The 21,093-nt window shown below is 36.8% G+C and overlaps 1 protein-coding gene across 1 annotated transcript in view; it reads left to right on the top strand.

The window, feature by feature from the left end:
• KLHL1 (kelch like family member 1) overlaps positions 1-21,093 on the top strand; it is a 540,073-nt gene that overhangs the window by 469,447 nt on the left and 49,533 nt on the right. The window contains exon 8 of the mRNA XM_061435054.1: positions 14,889-15,051. Coding sequence (XP_061291038.1) covers positions 14,889-15,051 — 163 coding nt within the window. The remainder of the gene's footprint in view (positions 1-14,888; positions 15,052-21,093) is intronic.

Here is a 21,093-nt window from a genome sequence, read left to right as displayed (position 1 = left end):
TTTGAACCTTGGGTCAGGAAGAATCCCCAGGGGAGGAAACGGCAACTCACTCCAGTATTCTTGCTTGAAAAATTCCATGGACAACGGAGTCTGCTAGGCTGCATTCTACTGGGCTGCAAAGAGTTGGACACAACTGAGCAACTAATACTTTCACATGCAATCAGTGTCAGAAAGTGGTCAATAAGAAGTGTGGTCTTGGCACAAATTCCAAGGTGGATACGGACAGTTCAGTTCAGTTTAGTCGCTCAGTTGTGTCCGACTCTTTGCGACCCCATGAATTGCAGCATGCCAGGCCTCCCTGTCCATCACCAACTCCTGGAATTCACTCAAATTCATGTCCATTGAGTCAGTGATGCCATCCAGCCATCTCATCCTCTGTTGTCTCCTTCTCTTCCTGCCCTGAATCCCTCCCAGCATCAGAGTCTTTTCCAATGAGTCAACTCTTCGCATGAAATGGCCAAAGTATTGGAGTTTCAGCATTAGCATCAGTCCTTTCAAAGAACACTCAGGACTGATCTCCTTTAGAATGGACTGGTTGGATTTCCTTGCAGTCCAAGGGACTCTCAAGAGTCTTCTCCAAACAGGAAATAGTCAGTTATGAGTAGAATATTTTTATAGTTGATACAACAACTAAAAAAAAAAAAAATGTATTTACTCCTTGTTACACTTAACCGGTTTTTTGTTTCTGTTTGGCTCAAATAATTCCCTTCACTTAGATTGTCTGGTGGGCTTTCCTGGTGGCTCAGCAATAAAGAATTTGTCCAAAATGCAGGAATTGCTGGGTCAGGAATATACCCTGGAGGAGGGCATGGCAACCCACTCCAGTATTCTTGCCAGAAGAATCCAATGGACAGAGAAGCCTGGTGGGCTGCAGTCCATAGGTTTGCAAAGAGTCGGACATGACTGAAACAAGTGAGCACACACACACATTGTCTTGTGTCTGTGTTTGTCAATATTCTAGTCAACCTTTACATTCTAATTCACTTACCTTATATCTTGTGATATCTTCTCTAATCATCCAATTGCAATCCATGGTCTCTGCATTACTTCTCTATTTTATCTTAATCACAATTTTTGCTTTAAAAGTCAATAATGCATAGCTACAGGGAAGCTGGCATTTAGAAAAGTAGCACTTCAAAATCTATTACAATTGCATTTTTTACATGTAAAAGTAGCCCATTGAGTCACAAGGATGTTGGTGGTTGGATGTCATAAGAAGGCTATGTTATCTTTAGGGGTCTCAGGAAGGACAGGGTGGAATGGCATGAGATTTTATCATGTTCCTCAAAATGGCACACAATTTGCAACTTAGGAATGGTTTAATTTTAGAATTTTCTATATAATATTTTTAGACTATGATTGACAACAGGTAACTAAAATGGAAAATGAAACAATTTTTAAACAACGTTATTTAAAATAATAACTAAGGATTACAAGAAATCATTCTTTGGCTTTTCATAAGATAAAAAATATATTTATTTAGCAAAATACTTAAAGAGGACATTTTTTTGTGGAAGATTTTATACCATAACTTTAAATTGCCTCAATGAATCAAATATAGATGGAGCCTTCAGAAGTAGAGGCAATGTGTCACTCTGGAGAACACTTAAATTTTTAACTTACTCCTTCACAAAATTTCTTCTATTTTCCCTAATGACAATACAGATTGAAGTTTGATTCGTAAACCAAAGGTCTGATTGTATTGCTGTCATTATCTTCATCAAATTGAATACTTATGTAATGTTAAAAATATTTCAGATGTATTTCTAAGTGCTTTGCATATATTAGTTCATTAAATAATGAACTTGAAACAGCCCTATATGTTAGGTACTATAACTAGCTCAAGTATAGAGATCACTTATGTGATCTGTATGAAGCACATAATCTTCAGTTATGTGCTTCACTTAACTGAAGCACAAGAAAGAAATATTTCACATAACTGAAATATATATATTTAAAAGGATGTGTTGATGAAATAATTGAAGGAGGGGTATAAGAAAAGAGATATATAAATATATCTGTATTTGAAAGTATTTCCTGAGTCTTTCTTTTTTTCTCATATCGATTTCTACCACTTTACTACAAGACTCTGTAATCTCTCTTACATACCACTGGCATGGACTCACACATTCTAATTTCTCCATACTACATCTAGTAAGATACACAATAAAAAAAAAGTATGGTTTTATCACATCTTTGCTTTAAACATTTTGGTAGCTTCACGGTTTTCTTAGGATTAAAAAAAAATGCTTATTTGTATGCAGAGTCCCATGATGTGTAGTACTTTTATTCTTCAATTTTAATGTATATCATATTTCCTGTTTCTTAATTCTCCAGTTTTCTTGTCATATTGGCCTTGCAGCTCCTCAGACACAGTCTGCTTCTTCCTGCCATAAAGCCTTTACACCAGTGTTCTTTCTTCCAATAATTTCTCACCTCTGATGAATCCTAATCTTCCCCTTGTCATGTCTTGTTCACTTTGGACAAGAGTAATTCCTTTCATCATGTAGACTGGTACTAAGTTAGTACCCACTTGACGTACACCTCCACTTTCCCCACTCACTGTACACTCTGCAGATATGTCTTACAGAAGCTATATCATAATTATTGGAAAGCTGTTTGGGTGGTGGGCTTCCCTGATAGCTCAGTTGGTAAACAATCTGCCTGCAATGCAGGAGACCCCAGTTCAATTACTGGCTCAGAAAGATACCCTGGAGATGGGAAAGGCTACCCACTCCAGTATTCTTGGTCTTCCTTTGTGGCTCAGATGGTAAAGAATACACCTTCATGTGGGAGACCTAGGATCGATCCCTGGGTTGGGAAGATCCCCTGGAGAAGGGAAAGGCTATCCATTCCAGTATTCCAGCCTTGAGAATTCCAAATCAAGGATTTGCAAAGAGTCAGACACAACTGAGTGACTTTCACTGTCACTGTCATGGTCACTGTTTGGGTGGAGAATAAATCCAAAGAATGGACTTGTATAACAATGAAATTGTGATTCAGATCAGATCAGATCGGATCAGTCACTCAGTCGTGTCCGACTATTTGCAACCCCATAAATTGCAGCACGCCAGGCCTCCCTGTCCATCACCAACTCCCGGAGTTCACTCAGACTCACGTCTATGGAGTCAGTGATGCCATCCAGCCATCTCATCCTCTGTCGTCCCCTTCTCCTCCTGCCACCAATCCCTCCGAGCATCAGAGTCTTTTCCAATGAGTCAACTCTTCGCATGAGGTGGCCAAAGTACTGGAGTTTCAGCTTGAGCATCATTCCTTCCAAAGAAATCCCAGGGCTGATCTCCTTCAGAATGGACTGGTTGGATCTCCTTGTAGTCCAAGGGACTCTCAGGATTCTTCTCCAAAACCGCAGTTCAAAAGCATCAATTCTTTGGTGCTCAGCCTTCTTCACAGTCCAACTCTCACATCCATACATGACGACTGGAAAAACCATAGCCTTGACTAGACAAACCTTTGTTGGCAAAGTAATGTCTCTGCTTTTGAATATGCTATCTAGGTTGGTCGTAACTTTCCTTCCAAGGAGTAAGCATCTTTTAATTTCATGGCTTCAGTCACCATCTGCAGTGCTTTTGGAGCCCAGAAAAATAGTCTGACACTGTTTCCACTGTTTAACCATCTATTTTCCATGAAGTGGTGGGACCGGATGCCATGATCTTCGTTTTCTGAATGTTGAGTTTTAAGCCAACTTTTTCACTCTCCACTTTCACTTCATCAAGAGGCTTTTGAGTCCCTCTTCACTTTCTGCCATAAGGGTGGTGTCATCTGCATATCTGAGCTTATTGATATTTCTCCCGGCAGTCTTGATTTCAGTTTGTGTTTCTTCCAGTCCAGCGTTTCTCATGATGTATTCTGCATATAAGTTAAATAAACAGGGTGACAATATACAGCCTTGACAAACTCCTTTTCCTATTTGGAACCAGTCTGTTGTTCCATGTGCAGTTCTAACTGTTGCTTCCTGACCTGCATACAAATTTCTCAAGAGACAGATGGCAGAGTGAATGTCAACATTCTAGGAATCAGCCAACTGAAATGGACTGGAATGGACGAATTTAACTCAGATGACCATTATATCTATTACTGCAGGCAGGAATCCCTCAGAAGAAATGGAGTGGCCATCATGGTCAACAAGAGTCCTAAATGCAGCACTTGGATGCAATCTCAAAAAAGACAAAATGATCTCTGTTCCTTTCCAAGGCAAACCATTCAATATCACAGTAATCCAAGTCTATGCCACAACCAGTAATGCTGAAGAAGCTGAAGTTGAACGGTTCTATGAAGACCTACAAGACCTTTTAGAACTAACACCCAACAAAGATGTCCTTTTCACTATAGGGGACTGGAATGCAAAAGTAGGAAGTCAAGAAACAGCTGGAGTAACAGGCAAATTTGGCCTTGGAATACGGAATGAAGCAGGGCAAAGACCGATAGAGTTTTGCCAAGACAATGCACTGGTCATAACAAACACCCTCTTCCAACAACACAGGAGAAGACTCTATACATGGACATCACCAGATGGTCAACACTGAAATCAGATTGATTATATTCTTTGCAGCCAAAGATGGAGAAGCTCTATACAGTCAGCAAAAACAAGACCAGGAGCTGACTGTGGCTGAGACCATGAAATCCTTATTGCCAAATTCAGATCTAAATTGAAGAAAGTAGGGAAAGCCACTAGACCATTCAGGTATGACCTAAATCAAATCCCTTATGATTATACAGTGGAAGTGAGAAATAGATTTAAGGGCCTAGATCTGATAGATAGAGTGCCTGATGAACTATGGAATGAGGTTCGTGACATTGTACAGGAGACACGGATCAAGACCATTCCCATAGAAAAGAAATTGTGATTAGCTGGCAGCTAAACTTCTATGACAATGTCAGTTTCATATATCTACATAAAATACACATGTACACACATACACAAGACATGAATGAAAGATCTTAAGAAACTTGCAAGTTTGGCATATTATTGGTGAGAGACAGTCTGCGACAGTGCTAGTACAACAGTCATTTTCTTTCACGGCAGTCACTCTCAATCCTGATTGCACATAAGAATCACACATATGTGTTTACAAAATTTTTTAAAATACCTCTGTTTAGACCTAAGCCCAGTACAGTGAAATCAGAATCTCTCTAATTCAGACACTGATATCTTTTTTTGAAAGTTTCTAAATGATTTCAGTGGGCAGCCAAAACTGAAAATCACTATCTCAGCGAAGGAAAGAGTGAAATACATCAGTACAAATTGTGTTTTTTTTCTTTGCTTGTGGATCAAGAAAAATAATATTTGAACCCTAAGTGATTTTTCAATCAGATCAAATCAGATCAGTCGCTCAGTCGTGTCCGACTCTTTGCGACCCCATGAATCGCAGCACGCCAGGCCTCCCTGTCCATTGCCAACTCCCGGAGTTCACTCAGACTCACATACATCGAGTCAGTGATGCCATCCAGCCATCTCATCCTCTGTCGTCCCCTTCTCCTCCTGCCCCAAATCCTTCCCAGCATCAGAGTCTTTTCCAATGAGTCAACTCTTTGCATGAGGTGGCCAAAGTACTGGAGTTTCAGCTTGAGCATCATTCCTTCCAAAGAAATCCCAGGGCTGATCTCCTTCAGAATGGACTGGTTGGAGCTCCTTGCAGTCCAAGGGACTCTCAAGAGTATTCTCCAACACCGCAGTTCAAAAGCATCAATTCTTTGGTGCTCAGCCTTCTTCACAGTCCAACTCTCACATCCATACATGACGACTGGAAAAACCATAGCCTTGACTAGACGAACCTTTGTTGACAAAGTAATGTCTCTGCTTTTGAATATGCTATCTAGGTTGGTCATAACTTTCCTTCCAAGGAGTAAGCGTCTTTTAATTTCATGGCTGCAGTCACCATCTGTAGTGATTTTGGAGCCCAGAAAAATAGAGTCTGACACTGTTTCCACTGTTTCCCCATTTCCCATGAAGTGATGGGACCAGATGCCATGATCTTCGTTTTCTGAATGTTGAGTTTTAAGCCAACTTTTTCACTCTCCACTTTCACCTTCATCAAGAGGCTTTTTAGTTCCTCTTCACTTTCTGCCATAAGGGTGGTGTCATCTGCATATCTGAGCTTATTGATATTTCTCCCGGCAATCTTGATTCCAGCCTGTGTTTCTTCCAGCCCAGCGTTTCTCATGATGTACTCTGCATAGAAGTTAAATAGACAGGGTGACAATATACAGACTTGACGTACTTCTTTTCCTATTTGGAACCAGTCTGTTGTTCCATGTCCAGTTCTAACTGTTGCTTCCTGACCTGCATACAAATTTCTAAAGAGGCAGATTAGGTGGTCTGGTACGCCCAACCCTTTTAGAATTTTCCACAGTTTATTGTGATCCACACAGTCAAAGGCTTTGGCATAGTCAATAAAGCAGAAATAGATGTTTTTCTGGAACTCTCTTGCTTTTTCCATGATTCAGCGGATGTTGGCAATTTGATCTCTGGTTCCTCTTCCTTTTCTAAAACCAGCTTGAACATCAGGAGGTTCACGGTTCACATACTGCTGAAGCCTGGCTTGGAGAATTTTAAGCATTACTTTACTAGCGTGTGAGATGAGTGCAATGTGCGGTAGTTTTTTTTTTTTTTTTTCCGACTTCCCTGGCACCCCACGAGAGGCTCCTGTGCGGTAGTTTGAGCATTCTTTGGCATTGCCTTTCTTTGGGATTGGAATGAAAACTGACCTTTTCCAGTCCTGTGGCCACTGCTGAGATTTCCAAATTTGCTGGCATATTGAGTGCAGCACTTTCACAGCATCATCTTTCAGGATTTGGAATAGCTCAACTGGAATTCTATCACCTCCACTAGTAAAATATTCCTAGTAACTTAGTCCGTCTTGTTCTACCTGTGATCAACATTTAAAAAATTTATTTGCATCAACCAAGGTGTATTTTACATCAGAATTATATAGAGAAAGATATTTATAGACAGTGTATTGTATATATTTGAAGAAGGAAATGGAAACCCGCCCCAGTATTCCTTCCTGGAAAGTTCCAAGGGCAGAGAAGCCTGGAATGGTTTTTCAGTCCATGGGGTCACAAGAGAGTCAGACACAACTTCTCGACTGAACAACAGTAAAAATTGTATAATTATATATATATACATTTATAACATTGGGAAAAATTTCACAACCTTTTTTTCTCTCCCTCTCTTTCTCTATTTCTATAAATAGAGGTATTTAATATTTTTAAGATATTTTTCCAGAGTATTGTGAGTAAAATATATGCTTACTTATCTACTTCCCTATTCCTCATTACACAAGGCTTTTTTGTTTGTTTAATTCTTTGCACAGAGCAACTGTAAAATGTTCATTCTTATGAGCTATTGCTTAGTGATTCATTGTTCCTGAAGTAAAAGTATATAATTATAGTGGAATTAAGTCTCACTAATGATTAGTTATAAATATTTACTAGATACTACTATAACTTTGGTGATGATTATAAAAAAGAATTTAGAAAATAAAGTAAATAAGTTGTGCTCAAAAAGTCATATGCATATTATGAAGCCACTGATGAGTTAGATGTATTCTGTGACTTCCATTAAGGAATATTTATTCAACTCAATGATTAAGTTAAAAGAAATTTAAATGCACTATTATTCATTTAAAAATAAATTTCTCTACCTAGGCAAAAGGAAATCTTATATTTCACAGTTTCATGATTATTAAATATGTAAATAATGGTAAATATATAAAAATTAAATACTAAAAAGTACTTTAAGGTTTTCATTATTTTTCATAATTAGAATATATATTCTCTTTAAATTGGAAGGACTGAGAGTTTAAAATAAAGTTAGCAATATTTTGAATGGATAATATTAACATGGACAGATGACTTCTTTCTCAGGAGAACAAATTAATATATCAGTTGCATTAATATAAAAATAGTAAAACAAATATTTTGAGGTAAATTATGTAAGCAGTAAATTTTACTTTTAAGCTAAACTTTTTGCAGGAGTTACCTGTCAAAATGACTGCCCCCAAGATCACTCTTTATATTTAAAGACCTTAATATCCATTTTATTTATCTGTGCTCTAAAGCCCATATGGAAACTGCTCAGCTTTAACTTGTGGTATTTTACCTGACAATTAGTAATGGATTGATGCCTTCATTGAACTATTTTCTGGAAAAAATTACACAAAATTTTCTAATATTATATTGCAGAATTTTCAGAGGTAATAATACTATGTCAAAGCTTTATACTGTCACCCTGCTTATTTAACTTATATACAAAGTACATCATGTGAAATGTTGGCCTAGATGAAGCACAAGCTGGAATCAAGATTGCTGGTGGAAATATCAACAATATGCAGATGACACCCCCCTTATGGCAGAAAGTGAGGAAAAACTAAACAGTGTCTTGATGAAAGTGAAAGAGGAGAACAAAAAACTTGGCTGAACACTCAGCATTCAGAAAATGAAGATCATTTCATCTGGTCCCATCACTTCATGGCAAATAGATGGGGAAACAATGGAAACAGTGACAGACTTTATTTCCTTGTGCTCCAAAATCACTGTAGACAATGACTGTAATCATGAAATTAAAAGATGCTTGCTCCTTGGAAGAAAAGCTATGACTAACCTAGACAACATATTAAAAAGCAGAGATGTTACTTTGCTGACGAAGGTCCATCTAGTCAAAGTTATGATTTTTCCAATAGTCATGTATGGATGTGAGAGTTGGACTATAAAGAAAGCTGAGCACTGAAGAATGGATGTTTTTGAAATGTGGTGTTGAAGAAGACTCTTGAGAGTCCTTTGGACTGCAAGGAGATCAAACTAATCAATCTTAAAGATCAGTCCTCAATAAACACTGGAAGGACTGATGCTGAAGCTGAAACTCCAATACTTTGGCCATCTGATGCAAAGAACTGACTCATTGGAAAAGACCCTGATGCTGGGAAAGATTGTAGGCAGGAGGAGAAGGGGATGACAGAAGATGAGATGGTTGAATGGCATCACCAACTCAATAGACATGAGTCTGAGCAAGCCTCAAAAGATGGTGATAGACACGGAAGCCAGGTGTGCTGCAGTCCATGGGGTTGCAAAGAGTCGGACATGGCTGAATGATTGAACTGAACTGAGGCATTCTTAAAGGATAAGTATACTGAGATGCAGGAAATAAGGGATTTTTTTTTTTTTTCATTGTCACACAGCTGGTAGAAACAAACTGAAATTTGAGGTCAGGCAATTACACTGTATTGTCAATGTTGTCAACAAAAATCGTCTGTAGTTTCTATCAACATTTATGATACCAATGAAATGGACCTATAAAAGTTGCTTATTCATACAATGTAATACTATATGCAATGGAAAATAAATGAATGCCTCATCTAATCACCTGAATGAATGTTATAAACATAACTTGAAAGGGAGAAGACACAATATTTTTTTCTTACCCCTAGCCCTGATATTCTCACTCAAAATACCTTGATTAATTAAAACATTTTAATATATAAAATCATTAATTATATTTGTATTTTTTGTGTATATTCCCCATTAAAATATTATAAAGTATTTAAAATTGTATAAAAACTAGATCATAATACTTTCACAAAATACTGTTAAGTTTCTTTCCAAAGTGGTATACTTAAACAACAATCTCATCATAAAAATTTCTGTTCCAATGTTTTTAAGAGTTTTTGATATTAAAACACTTTTAATTTTAAAAATAGTAAAGTATGGTTGTCAAAAACTTTCTCTCAAAGATGTTTTATTTTTATATCCTGATTATTCCGATTACCAGCTATATCAAACATTTTATATGCTTATAGGACCTTCATATATCTTCTTCTATAAAATTTCTCTGTTGTCCATGGGGTTGCAAAAGTGTTGAACATGACTGAGCAACTAAACAGCAATATAAAATACAAAATTCCTGGCAGGCTACAGGGATTTCCCAGGCAAGAATACTTCCCAGGCAAGTTCATACATATGAACTTGAAGGTTCATATGTAGGGAACTTACTGTAACCTCAAAATTAAAACCATCACAGATTAAGTATTTTTATAGAGTACATAACTGAATAAATAATCACCAGACAAATTAAAACTTGTATAGTGAAATGCAAAAAAGCAAAATGGCTGTCTGGGAAGGCCTTACAAATAGCTGTGAAAAGAAGGGAAGCAAAAAGCAAAGGAGAAAAGGAACGATATAAGCATCTGAATGCAGAGTTCCAAAGAATAGCAAGAAGAGATAAGAAAGCCTTCCTCAGCAATCAATGCAAAGAAACAGAGTAAAGCAATAGAAACGGAAACACTAGAGATCTATCTCTTCAAGAAAATTAGAGATATCAAGGGAATATTTCATACAAAGATGGGCTCAATAAAGGACAGAAATGGCAGGGACCTAATAGAAGCAGAAGATATTAAGAAGAGGTGGCAAGAATACATAGAAGAACTGTACAAAAAAGATCTTCACGACCCAGATAATCACGATGGTGTGATTACTCACCTAGAGCCAGACATCCTGGAATGTGACGTCAAGTGGGCCTTAGAAAGCATCACGACGAACAAAGCTACTGAAGGTGATGGAATTCCAGTTGAGCTATTTAAAAATCCTGAAAGATGATGCTGTGAAAGTGCTGCACTCAATATGCCAGCAAATTTGGAAATCTCAGCAGTGGCCACAGGACTGGAAAAGGTCAGTTTTCATTCCAATCCCAAAGAAAGGCAATGCCAAAGAATATTCAAACTACTGCACAATTGCACTCATCTCACATGCTAGTAAAGTAAAGCTTAAAATTCTCCAAGCCAGGCTTCAGCAATACATGAACGGTGAACTTCCAGATTTCAAGCTGGTTTTAGAAAAGGCAGAGGAACCAGAGATCAAATTGCCAGCATCTACTGGATCATTAAAAATACAAGAGAGTTCCAGAAAAAAACATCTATTTCTGCTTTATTGACTATGCCAGAGACTTTGACTGTGTGGATCACAATAAACTATGACAAATTCTGAATGAGATGGGCATACCAGACCACCTGACCTGCCTCTTGAGAAATCTGTATGCAGGTTGGGACACAACAGTTAGAAATGGACATGGAACAACAGACTGATTCCAAATAGGAAAAGGAGTACGTAAAGGCTGTATATTATCACCCTGCTTATTTAACTTATATGTAGAGTACATCATGAGAAATACTAGGCTGGAAGAAACACAAGCTGAAATCAAGATTGCCAGGAGAAATATCAATAACCTCAGATACGCAGATGATACCACCCTTATGGCAGAAAGTGAAGAAGAACTAAAGAGCCTCTTGATGAAAGTGAAAGAGGAAAGTGAAAAGTTGGCTTAAAGCTCAACATTCAGAAAACAAAGATCATGGCATCTGGTCCCATCACTTCATGACAAATAGATGGGAAAAAGCAGAAACAGTGTCAGACTTTATCTTTTTGGACTCCGAAATCACTGCAGATGATGATTTCAGCCATGAAATTAAAAGACACTTGCCCCTTTGGAGGAAAGTTATGACTGACCTAGACAGCATATTAAAAAGCAAAGACATTACTTTGTCAACAAAAGTCCGTGTAGTCAAGGCTATGGTTTTTCCAGTGATCATGTATGGATATGAGAGTTGGACTATAAAGAAAGCTGAGAGCCAAAGAATTGATGCTTTTAACTGTGGTGTTGGGGAAGACTCTTGAGGGTACCTTGAATTACAAGGAGATACAACCAATCCATCCTAAAGGAGATCAATCTTGGGTGTTCATTGGAGCGACTGATGTTGAAGCTGAAACTCCAATACTTTGGCCACCTGATGCGAAGAGCTGACTTTTTGGAAAAGACCCTGATGCCAGGAAAGATTGAGGGCAGGAGGAGAAGGGAACGTCAGAGGATGAGATGGTTTGATGGCATCACCGACCCAATGGACATGGATTTGAGTGGACTCTGGGAGTTGGTGATGGACAGGGAAGCCTGGCGTGCTGTGGTTCACGGAGTCATGAAGAGTTGGACACGACTGAGCAAATAAATGAAACTGAACTGATAGTATTGATACAGAATCTACTTTCAAAATCAAGAGCAACTTTCTCTTTCCATATCCAATATAAACTTGGACTTGGTAAGAAAGAGGCAGGTAAATAATTGACCCATCCTCCTAAAAACACTCTTCACTCATAATTTTCAGATACCAGAAGCTCTGAAAAATCCTCCAACCCATCTGAACATTTCCTCTCTGTCTCCTTTGTCCTTTTTTTTTTTTTCCTTATAATTGATACTGGGGCCACTCAAGACTTTGCTGCTGTGAATAATGTATTTATGAAATGAAGCAGGATCCTATGGTCCTTGATCCCTCCCATGTCCTCAGCCTGACTTTTGTCAAACAATAAGTTTAATCATAGAAGTGAAAGCATGCAAAACAAAGGAAAACAATCAAAGGAGACCAATAAAAATATTGTAGTCATTAAACATAATCAAAGACATTCAGCTCCTTCTGCAGAGCTATAGGTAATATTCTGAACCATATCTTTAAGGTATCTTAGAGATACTGAAACCTCCACCAGCTGGAGAATTTAACTACATGATGACCAGACTGTAGTCATGACATAAACTGCCACAATTCTGAGAACTGGCCTCAAGAAATGCAACAAAACAACCCTGGAACTGAAGACTAACTATATTTAAAGCAATCAAGACGGTGCTGGTCAGACCACTGGTGACCAACTTCAAGACTGCTGTCAAAACTGACTGTGGTGTTTCAGCAAGTAACTCCCTCCTTCCACTATAAAAGCTCTTGTCTGGATGAGGGTAATAGGCTACTTGGACAGGCACCTGCCCTTCTCACCCTGTCTCTTGGTTGCTGACATTCAAATAAACCAAACTTTGCACCAACCTGGCCTTTTTGATGGCTTTTGAGCAGCAAGCAGACAGAACCCTGGATTCTGTAACACTTATTCCATTTTAATTGAGTATTTAATGACTATGTAAGTTCAATGAGGTCAGGGACTTTTTTTTATTCACCTATATTTTCTTGGCACTTTGGCGATAAGAAAAATTCCTAACACATAGTAGACATTCAATAAACAGTAGTTGAATAAGTTATTAACTCATGAATAGATTAAAAGTATCATTTTACTTTCACCTCTGTGTTGAGACACAATTCTCCATGAGTCTTTCACATTTTTGCACAACTTTTAAACAAGACTGACTTCCCCTCCCCCAAATTTTTATAACAGAAAGACTAGTAAGATAAAGATAGTTCTTTTCTCCATAGTAAAAGACAATCATACTTAAAAGCATGAAGAGAATGTCTCCTTCTGGAGCAATGGGTATATAAGTTTGTTGTCCGTTATATATTACTTTGCTTCCAACTTCAAATTAACTTACAACCCATTGAATGTACAGATTTCATCTAAATATTGTCAAAGCAAAAAAAAAAAAAAAAAGGTGTAATAGATAAACAGACAAGGAAGACTTTATTCAATACTATTGCAATAAGGAAAAGAGGCCAGAATTGAGGCCGAATGCACCTCCACTAAAACAAAGGGGAGTGGAGGGAGAGTCTGAGAGCTGTAATGCATGGGTGGATCATAAGTAGTCTTTGTTTGCAAATTGGCCTTATTTAAACAAAGGTAAATTGCATTTCCTATCTTCCAAACAAGAGGTAGACTTACAACTTGAAGCAAGGTGTCAGTTGAAGTTAAGCTCTTACTCTTGCACAGAAACTGGGAGATAAAAACAGTAACTTTCTTGCTGATTATATTCCTAGGTTCTTGCAGAAAGAAAGTATGCAGCTGTAACACTGGCAATAGGCTTTTTAAAAGACTAACTTCTCAAAGGGACAGAAAACTTGCAATTTGCAATTACAAGTTGTTTAAAGTAAGTGCTTTAAGGAAAGTGAGGTCAGGATTCTAGAGGCAGGAGAATCCTGTCTCAAGTCTGGTCAACATGAAGGAGATATTAAAATCCTCTTGGCATAACCAAGACTGGGAAATTGGGGCTTGGAGAACTGATACAAAAAAAATGTTGATACTCTGACTATTGCCATTGTTATGGTGATAACTATCTTTCTTCTATGACCCAGGAGCCTTGTGTCTTCTCTCAATATACATACTTTTGTGGCAGTTTAACTTGTCAGCTAGGAAACAGGGTAAGAATCACAGATACTTCAGAGTTCTTAACAATCAGACATTCCGCTTTGAAACTTGTGGAAAATTCACCAGAATTCTCCTAATAGATAGTGAGACCACTTCAGTAAATATAAACACAGTATTTAAATACTTAGTGATTGTTTAACATTTAAGAAAATTCATCTAATATAGAAGTGAATTGACAGGAAAAAAACAGTGTGTAAAAGTTGTATATATCATCTATTGATGACTCATAAATAATTTAATTGCTTGTGTTTAATAATTTCAGCTTATAAGAAAAGAGGCATTGTATTCTCTAAGCTTTAGATACATTTATTATGTTTTGACAGGCAGCCAAAACTTAGAGGACCCTAACTTGAAATTCAAACTAATTATATTACACTGCTTAATGCAGTTTTGCTGAATGTAAATAAAAGTACTTTAAATTGCAGTGTAGAAACAGTCTTCAAAAGTAGAGGCATAAGATGCATCATCTCTGACTTTTAGATTTTGAATCTTCATATGATCATAAATAAGAAAATATATTTTCCCTCATAAAGCATCTAGGTCATAATATTTTGATGGATTCCTTTATGTTTTCATGTGAATGAAATGGTTCAATCCATAGTGATTAGTTTTGACCTCAGTGAAATCATTTGTTAGCTGATAGAGGCCATTCTGAATGACATAACAGCTGAATAACAGCTTTTGTTGTTAATTTGATTTGAGAACCTCACTGTGTCGTGATTCATTCACTTTTTATCTCTCCTTTGTTGCAGGTGTGACAGTACTGGAAGGCCCTATCTATGCTGTGGGAGGCCATGATGGCTGGAGTTATCTGAACACAGTGGAAAGGTGGGATCCTCAGAGTCAGCAGTGGACATTTGTAGCTAGCATGTCAATTGCCCGAAGCACAGTTGGGGTGGCAGCATTGAACGGCAAGTGAGTAGACTTTTTTTTTTTTTAATCTGAAAAAAGATTTTGAGTGAATGTTCTTTTAAAATAACATTTAGCAAACTGCTTTGAAAAAACTCTTTTTTAAAAATTTAGGTTTCGATTTTTTTTAAGTCTAGTCTTCATGGATTATTGACAGTTCAAGAGTGTGTATTTTTCCAATTATCACTTCTTATAAAATAAAACCAAACAAAAATAACAAAAATGACCAAAAGCCCCCCAAAACCCTAAAAATATATAGAACAGGGAATTTTACTCAATACTCTGTAATAATCTAAATGGGAAAAGAACTTGAAAAAGAAGATACATGTATGTCCATAAGTGAATCACTTTCTTGCATACCTGAAACTAATATTGCTAACTATTGTTGTTATGTAGTCGCTAAATTGTGTCTGACTCTTTTGAGACACCATGAACTGTAGCCCACCAAGCTCCTCTGTCCATGTGATTTCCCAAGAAAGAATAACGAAGTGGATTGCCATTTCCTTCTCTATGGGATCTTCCTGACCCAGGGATTGAACTCCAACATAAAATAAAAATTAAGAAGAATAGCCAAAAAAAAATTGAAAACAAAACAAAACAAAAAACAACAAAAATCCTCAAATTTCTTAATCTTAACTGCTTGTTTAAAAGTATTAAATATATTTCATGAAAATTATGTGAACTGCATATTTTACCATTTCTGGTGAAATAGTCTGAGGAGCCTTTTGAAAGACTACCAAAAGTTTGGTTCTTAATGTTTTTTGCCTGATTGTATCAGTCTCTCTACTTTTCTCCTTTTCCATTCCTATCACCCTAAGTCAGGGATTTTCAGACTCAACACTGTTGATATTTTGAGTCAGATAATTCTTTGTTGGCTATGAGGCTCGGCCCTGTGCATGTACAATGTTTAGCAGCAGACTGGCTTCTATCCACTAGATACCAGCTGTACCCACCTGCCCAATGTGATAACCAAAAGAAGTCTCCAAATATTGCCTAATATATCCTCTGGGGTGGCAAAATATACTCCCTCTCACTATCTGAGAAACTCTGCCCTAAACAAAGATAACACCTCTGGCAGGGACTACAGCAGAAGTTTCCAGTCTCCTTCCTTCTCTACCCACTAAAGTCCATTTGCTAATGCAGCCAGAGCTGCTTTAGAAATACAAATAACATATCAGTTCTCTTCAAGAACGTCTTAAAATTAGAATACAATGCCTATCTCTACCTAAAGTCATCCACTGGATCTTGTTTCTGCCTACTCTACATTTTTTCCTCAATACATCAGCCAAATTGCCCTTTCATCTTTGCTTCAAATACAGCAACTCTAATCCCACTCAATCCCTTTGAGTGTACTTTTTTTTTTTTTTTTTTTTTGCCTAAATGCTATTCCTTACAATCTTCACATGCTTGGCCTTTTATCATTGCTCAAATTTCATCTCAAAATCTGTCCACATAGACAGTTATTTACTCTTACTCTTATTTAAAATAGACCACCCTGCACACTATCCCAAATTGTTTGCAGTTCATAAAATTACATGTGCTGTTGTTTTCTATTTTTACTAGGTATACATGGTCAATAAATCTTAGTATCTGTCTACAACATTCATTATTGTATCCTTAGGCATAATGCACATTCAATCTATTTACTGAATAAGTGTTGAAAGAATTACACATCCAATTAAGTAATAACTTTTGAGAATTTAATTACCTTTGACAAATTTTTCCTAAATATATGTAAGTATCTATGAAGTTATTATTATATCCCACTGTTAAAATATAAATAAACTGCTTTCCTCAGCTAAATTGCACATACATGCATTCTTTGGCTTTAAAAACTCTAGGAAATTCACATTTTAATGGCTATACAGTAATTTATTTTGTGCCAAAAAATTCCCACAAAAACACACAAAACATGATAAATGTAAGTGAACACTATAAATTTAAGTAGCTAGTACTGATCTGAAATAAGCAGACTGCCAAATATGACTGCAGCAAAGGCAGGTTTATTCAGAATTAGCACAGAATTGCAATTTTGGATCTACAATAATGGTGAGCATATGCATGTCCCAAAGGGTAAGAGGAAGAGAAAGATTTTATCGAGAAAAAGAAAGTTGAGAAGGTTAGAGCAAACAGTGTTTTTTCCCTGGCTTAGTCGTTTTCATGAAAAAGAAGATTCTTTCTGTTGTGTGTGTTTGTGTATTGAGTCATGTCTAACTCTTTGTGACTCCATGGACTGTAGCTTGCCAGGCTTTTCTGTTCATGGGATTCTCCAGGCAAGAATAATGGATCTGATTGCCAATTTCCTACTTCAGGGCATCTTCCTAACCCAGGGATGGAACACGTATCTCTTGCATCTCCTGCATATGGGAAGCCGTTCTTCCTGTTGGGCTCTGCTATTATCATAGGGTATAAGAGCTCCCCATTTCAATTTCTCAGTTGTCTTTAATTGAGTTTTCTGTTTATAAATTATTTACACTAGTCTCTGACTTTTAATATCCAAAATATCTGCTGCGGCTGCTGCTGCTAAGTCACTTCAATTGTGTCTGACTCTGTGCAACCCCGTAGACGGCAGCCCATCAGGCTTCCTCGACCCTGGCATCCTCCAGGCAAGAATACTGGAGTGGGTTGCCATTTCCTTCTCTAATGCATGAAAGTGAAAAGTGAAAGTGAAGTCGCTCAGTTGTGTCCGACTCCTAGTGACCCCATGGACTGCAGTCTAACAGGCTCCTCTCTCCATGGGATTTGCCAGGCAAGAGTACTGGAGTAGATTGCCATTGCCTTCTCCAATCCAAAATATCTAAATATATCTAAAACACATATCTACAGTGATGTGTGTCTAAAGCAATCCCCAAATTTAGATATTATACATGAAAAGATACACTGACTACCATTAGATATAAACTTTTGGGCACCTTCCTAACTGTACCCTTAGGAAGAATTTCTACAAAGTGAATTGCAAGACAGTTGGGACTGAAATATTTTCTAGCTTCAAAGGACTATTTTAATTTAAACTTTGTCTTTGGTGCATGCATGCATGCTGTCGCTTCAGTCATGTCCAACTCTTTGTGACCCCAAGGACTGTAGCCCACCAGGCTCCTCTGTCCATGCAATTCTCCAGGTGAAAATACTGGAGTGGGCTACCATTCCCTTCTCCAGGGTGTCTTCCCTATCCAGGGATTGAACTGATATCTCTTATGTCTCTTGCATTGGCAGGCCAGTTCTTTAGCACTAGCACCACCTGGGGAGCCCTGTCTTTCCTAGGAGTCACCAAAATGCTTTTTCAATACTATCATGCAAATAATGTCTTGCATCCTGACCGGTAACTTATTATCATGATTTGCTTTGAAAAATAATTGTTTTAAAAACAAATGTTTTTATTAGTATGAGGCTAAGTTTGAGTAAACTGCTCATTCTATTTCATCAGATGTGTGTATATGTATTACAGAATATATACCAATATTTTCTACTTTCATCAATATTAACATATTATGTCCATTTATGATTTTAATTGCATATATTTTGGACTCTCAAATTTCATATTTATATATTTATCAATCTGTGATTTCCTCAGGCTTAGGATTCAGTTTTCATTTAGGTTTATTGTGCACTTAAAATTAGGACTTCCTGGTAAAGAATCTGCTTGCAATGGTAAAGATCCCTTGGTAAAAATGGTAAAGAACATGACTGCAATGCAGGAGACTCATGTTTGATCCCTGGAGTGGGAAGATTCTCTGGAGAAGGGAATGGCTGCCCACTCCAATATTCTTGCCTGGAGAATTCCATGCACAGAGGAATCTGATGGGCTAGAGTCCATGAGGTCACAGAGCCAGACATGACTGATCAACTAACATTTTAAAAGTAAATTCTTACTGTCATATATACTTCCTGAGAATCCATTAAGGAATTTGCCTAGAAATAAGTATTTCCAGAGTAATTAGAGAAAATGTTAGATCTATACATTTGAAATCTTTTCATTTGATAATATAACCTTACTTTTATATCTTAAAATTAGTCTCTATTTATTTTGTGCATGGGTTTATGCTCTGCCACTCAGCTTTGTCTTACTCTTTGTGACCCCATGGGCTGTAGCCTGCCAGACTCTTCTGTCCATGGAATTTTCCAGACAAGAATACTGGAGTGGGTTGTCATTTCCTACATTAAGGGATCTTCCCAATCCAGGGATAGAATTCACCTCTCTTGCATCTCCTGCACTGACAGGTGGATTCTTTACCAGTGTTCTACCTGGGAAGCCCCAGTGTAGTTTAGCAGTTTTAATTTGAGTATAGGTTTAATATTATGCTTTCTGAGCTTCATTCACATTTGTTTGTATTTTTGAACATCACAGATATTATATTTTGGTTTACATATTAGTATGTATTAATTATGCATTTAATAGTGCAGTAGAGAAGAAAGTTTAAGTATTTATGTTTATAGTAACTACCTTACTAAAATGCACATGTCAGTTATATTATTTTACAATTTATATATATTTTCAAAATATATATATTTTTCAATTTATAATGATAGATTCTCCAGGAAGATAAACATGGTAAAATAAATGCAAATGAAATTTTTTACTTCTTAATATGAATGCTTGTCTTCTTTTTAATGAATTCCTTTTATTTTTAGAATAACAACATAAATATTAATATCAGGTGACCTCAACTGTCTTTTAATTGGGAAAACTTTAATACTTTGCTGTCTGTGTGACATTAATTGTTATTTGGGATACTTATACCAAGTGATTTTAAGGGCCAGATCTTATCATTGTCTATAATTTCATTAATGGAAATTTTACTTAAAAAATCATATTCGGTATGATGTTTTATTAAATTTTCTTAAAATGTGTAAAATTATGTTTTATTATTTTTTCTATTATATGGTAATGTAAATAAATATCATGACTATAAATCATTATTATATGCACAGAATAAAACCAACTCATCCTTTTTTAATTATTCATTTAATATTTTGCTGCATTCTATAGTCTATTTTTTATCTGTTTGGTCTACATGGACTAATGGTTTTGAAAATCAATTTCCTAACATTTTCCATATGATATGGAGCTTTCTTATAGATTGAGAGGCTTTCTATAATATATCTGTTATGTTTCTACAAACATGAGAAGTATAAATATTTGAGCATGAGAAATGATAGAAAATATATATATTATCACATGTATTCCATTTAAAAGTTATATTTTACTGAGATTCTAATATTTAAAAGAAAGTAGTTTTATATTACTTCCAATCCTACGACTAATAAAGTAATTGATTGTGTGTTGTTATATCTACTTTCGTGCTGTTATTATCTTCCGAGTTTCTTATATTTAGGAGTTAACATTATTATTCATTTTGTCTTAGGTTTTCTCAGTGTCATTATTCTCTTTTTGTTTCTCTTTTTAGTCAAATATGTGCATAGAATGAAGCTCTACTTGTTTTCCCTCTTGTTTTCTTATTCATTAATTTGAACTTGGCTTGTTGTTGTTCAGTTTCTGTCTCACTCATTGAGACTCCATGGACTCAGATACCAGGCTTCTCTATCCTTTATTGGCTCCTGGAGTTTGCTCGAATTCATGTCCATTGAGTCTGTGATGCCATCCAGACACCTCATCCTCAGTCATCCCCTTCTCCTACTGCCCTCAATCTTTCCTAGAAATAGTCTTTTCCAATGAGTCAGCTCTTTGCATCAGGTGGCCAAAGTATTGCAGTTTCAGCTTCAGCATTAGGCCTTCCAATGATTATTTAGGGTTGATTCCCTTTTAAATTGACTGGTCTGATCTCTTTACTGTCCAAGGGACTCTCAAGAGTCTTCTTAAGCACCACAATTTTTCTCTATGGTCTCAGCTTTCTTTATGGTCCAACTCTCACATCCATACATGACTGCAGGAAAACCATAGCTCTGACTCTACAGACCTCTGTCAGCAAAGTAGTGTCTCTGCTTTGATAAGCTGTCTATATTTGTCATAACTTTTCTTCCAAGAAGCAAGCATCTTTTAATTTCATGGCTGCAGCCACTATCCACAGTGATTTTCTTGGAGCCCAAGAA

Source organism: Bos javanicus, chromosome 12 (assembly GCF_032452875.1).
Source record: "Bos javanicus breed banteng chromosome 12, ARS-OSU_banteng_1.0, whole genome shotgun sequence".
NCBI lineage: Eukaryota > Metazoa > Chordata > Mammalia > Artiodactyla > Bovidae > Bos > Bos javanicus.
The sequence above is the reverse complement of the archived record's forward strand: the minus strand, read 5'-3'. Positions and strand labels throughout refer to the sequence as shown.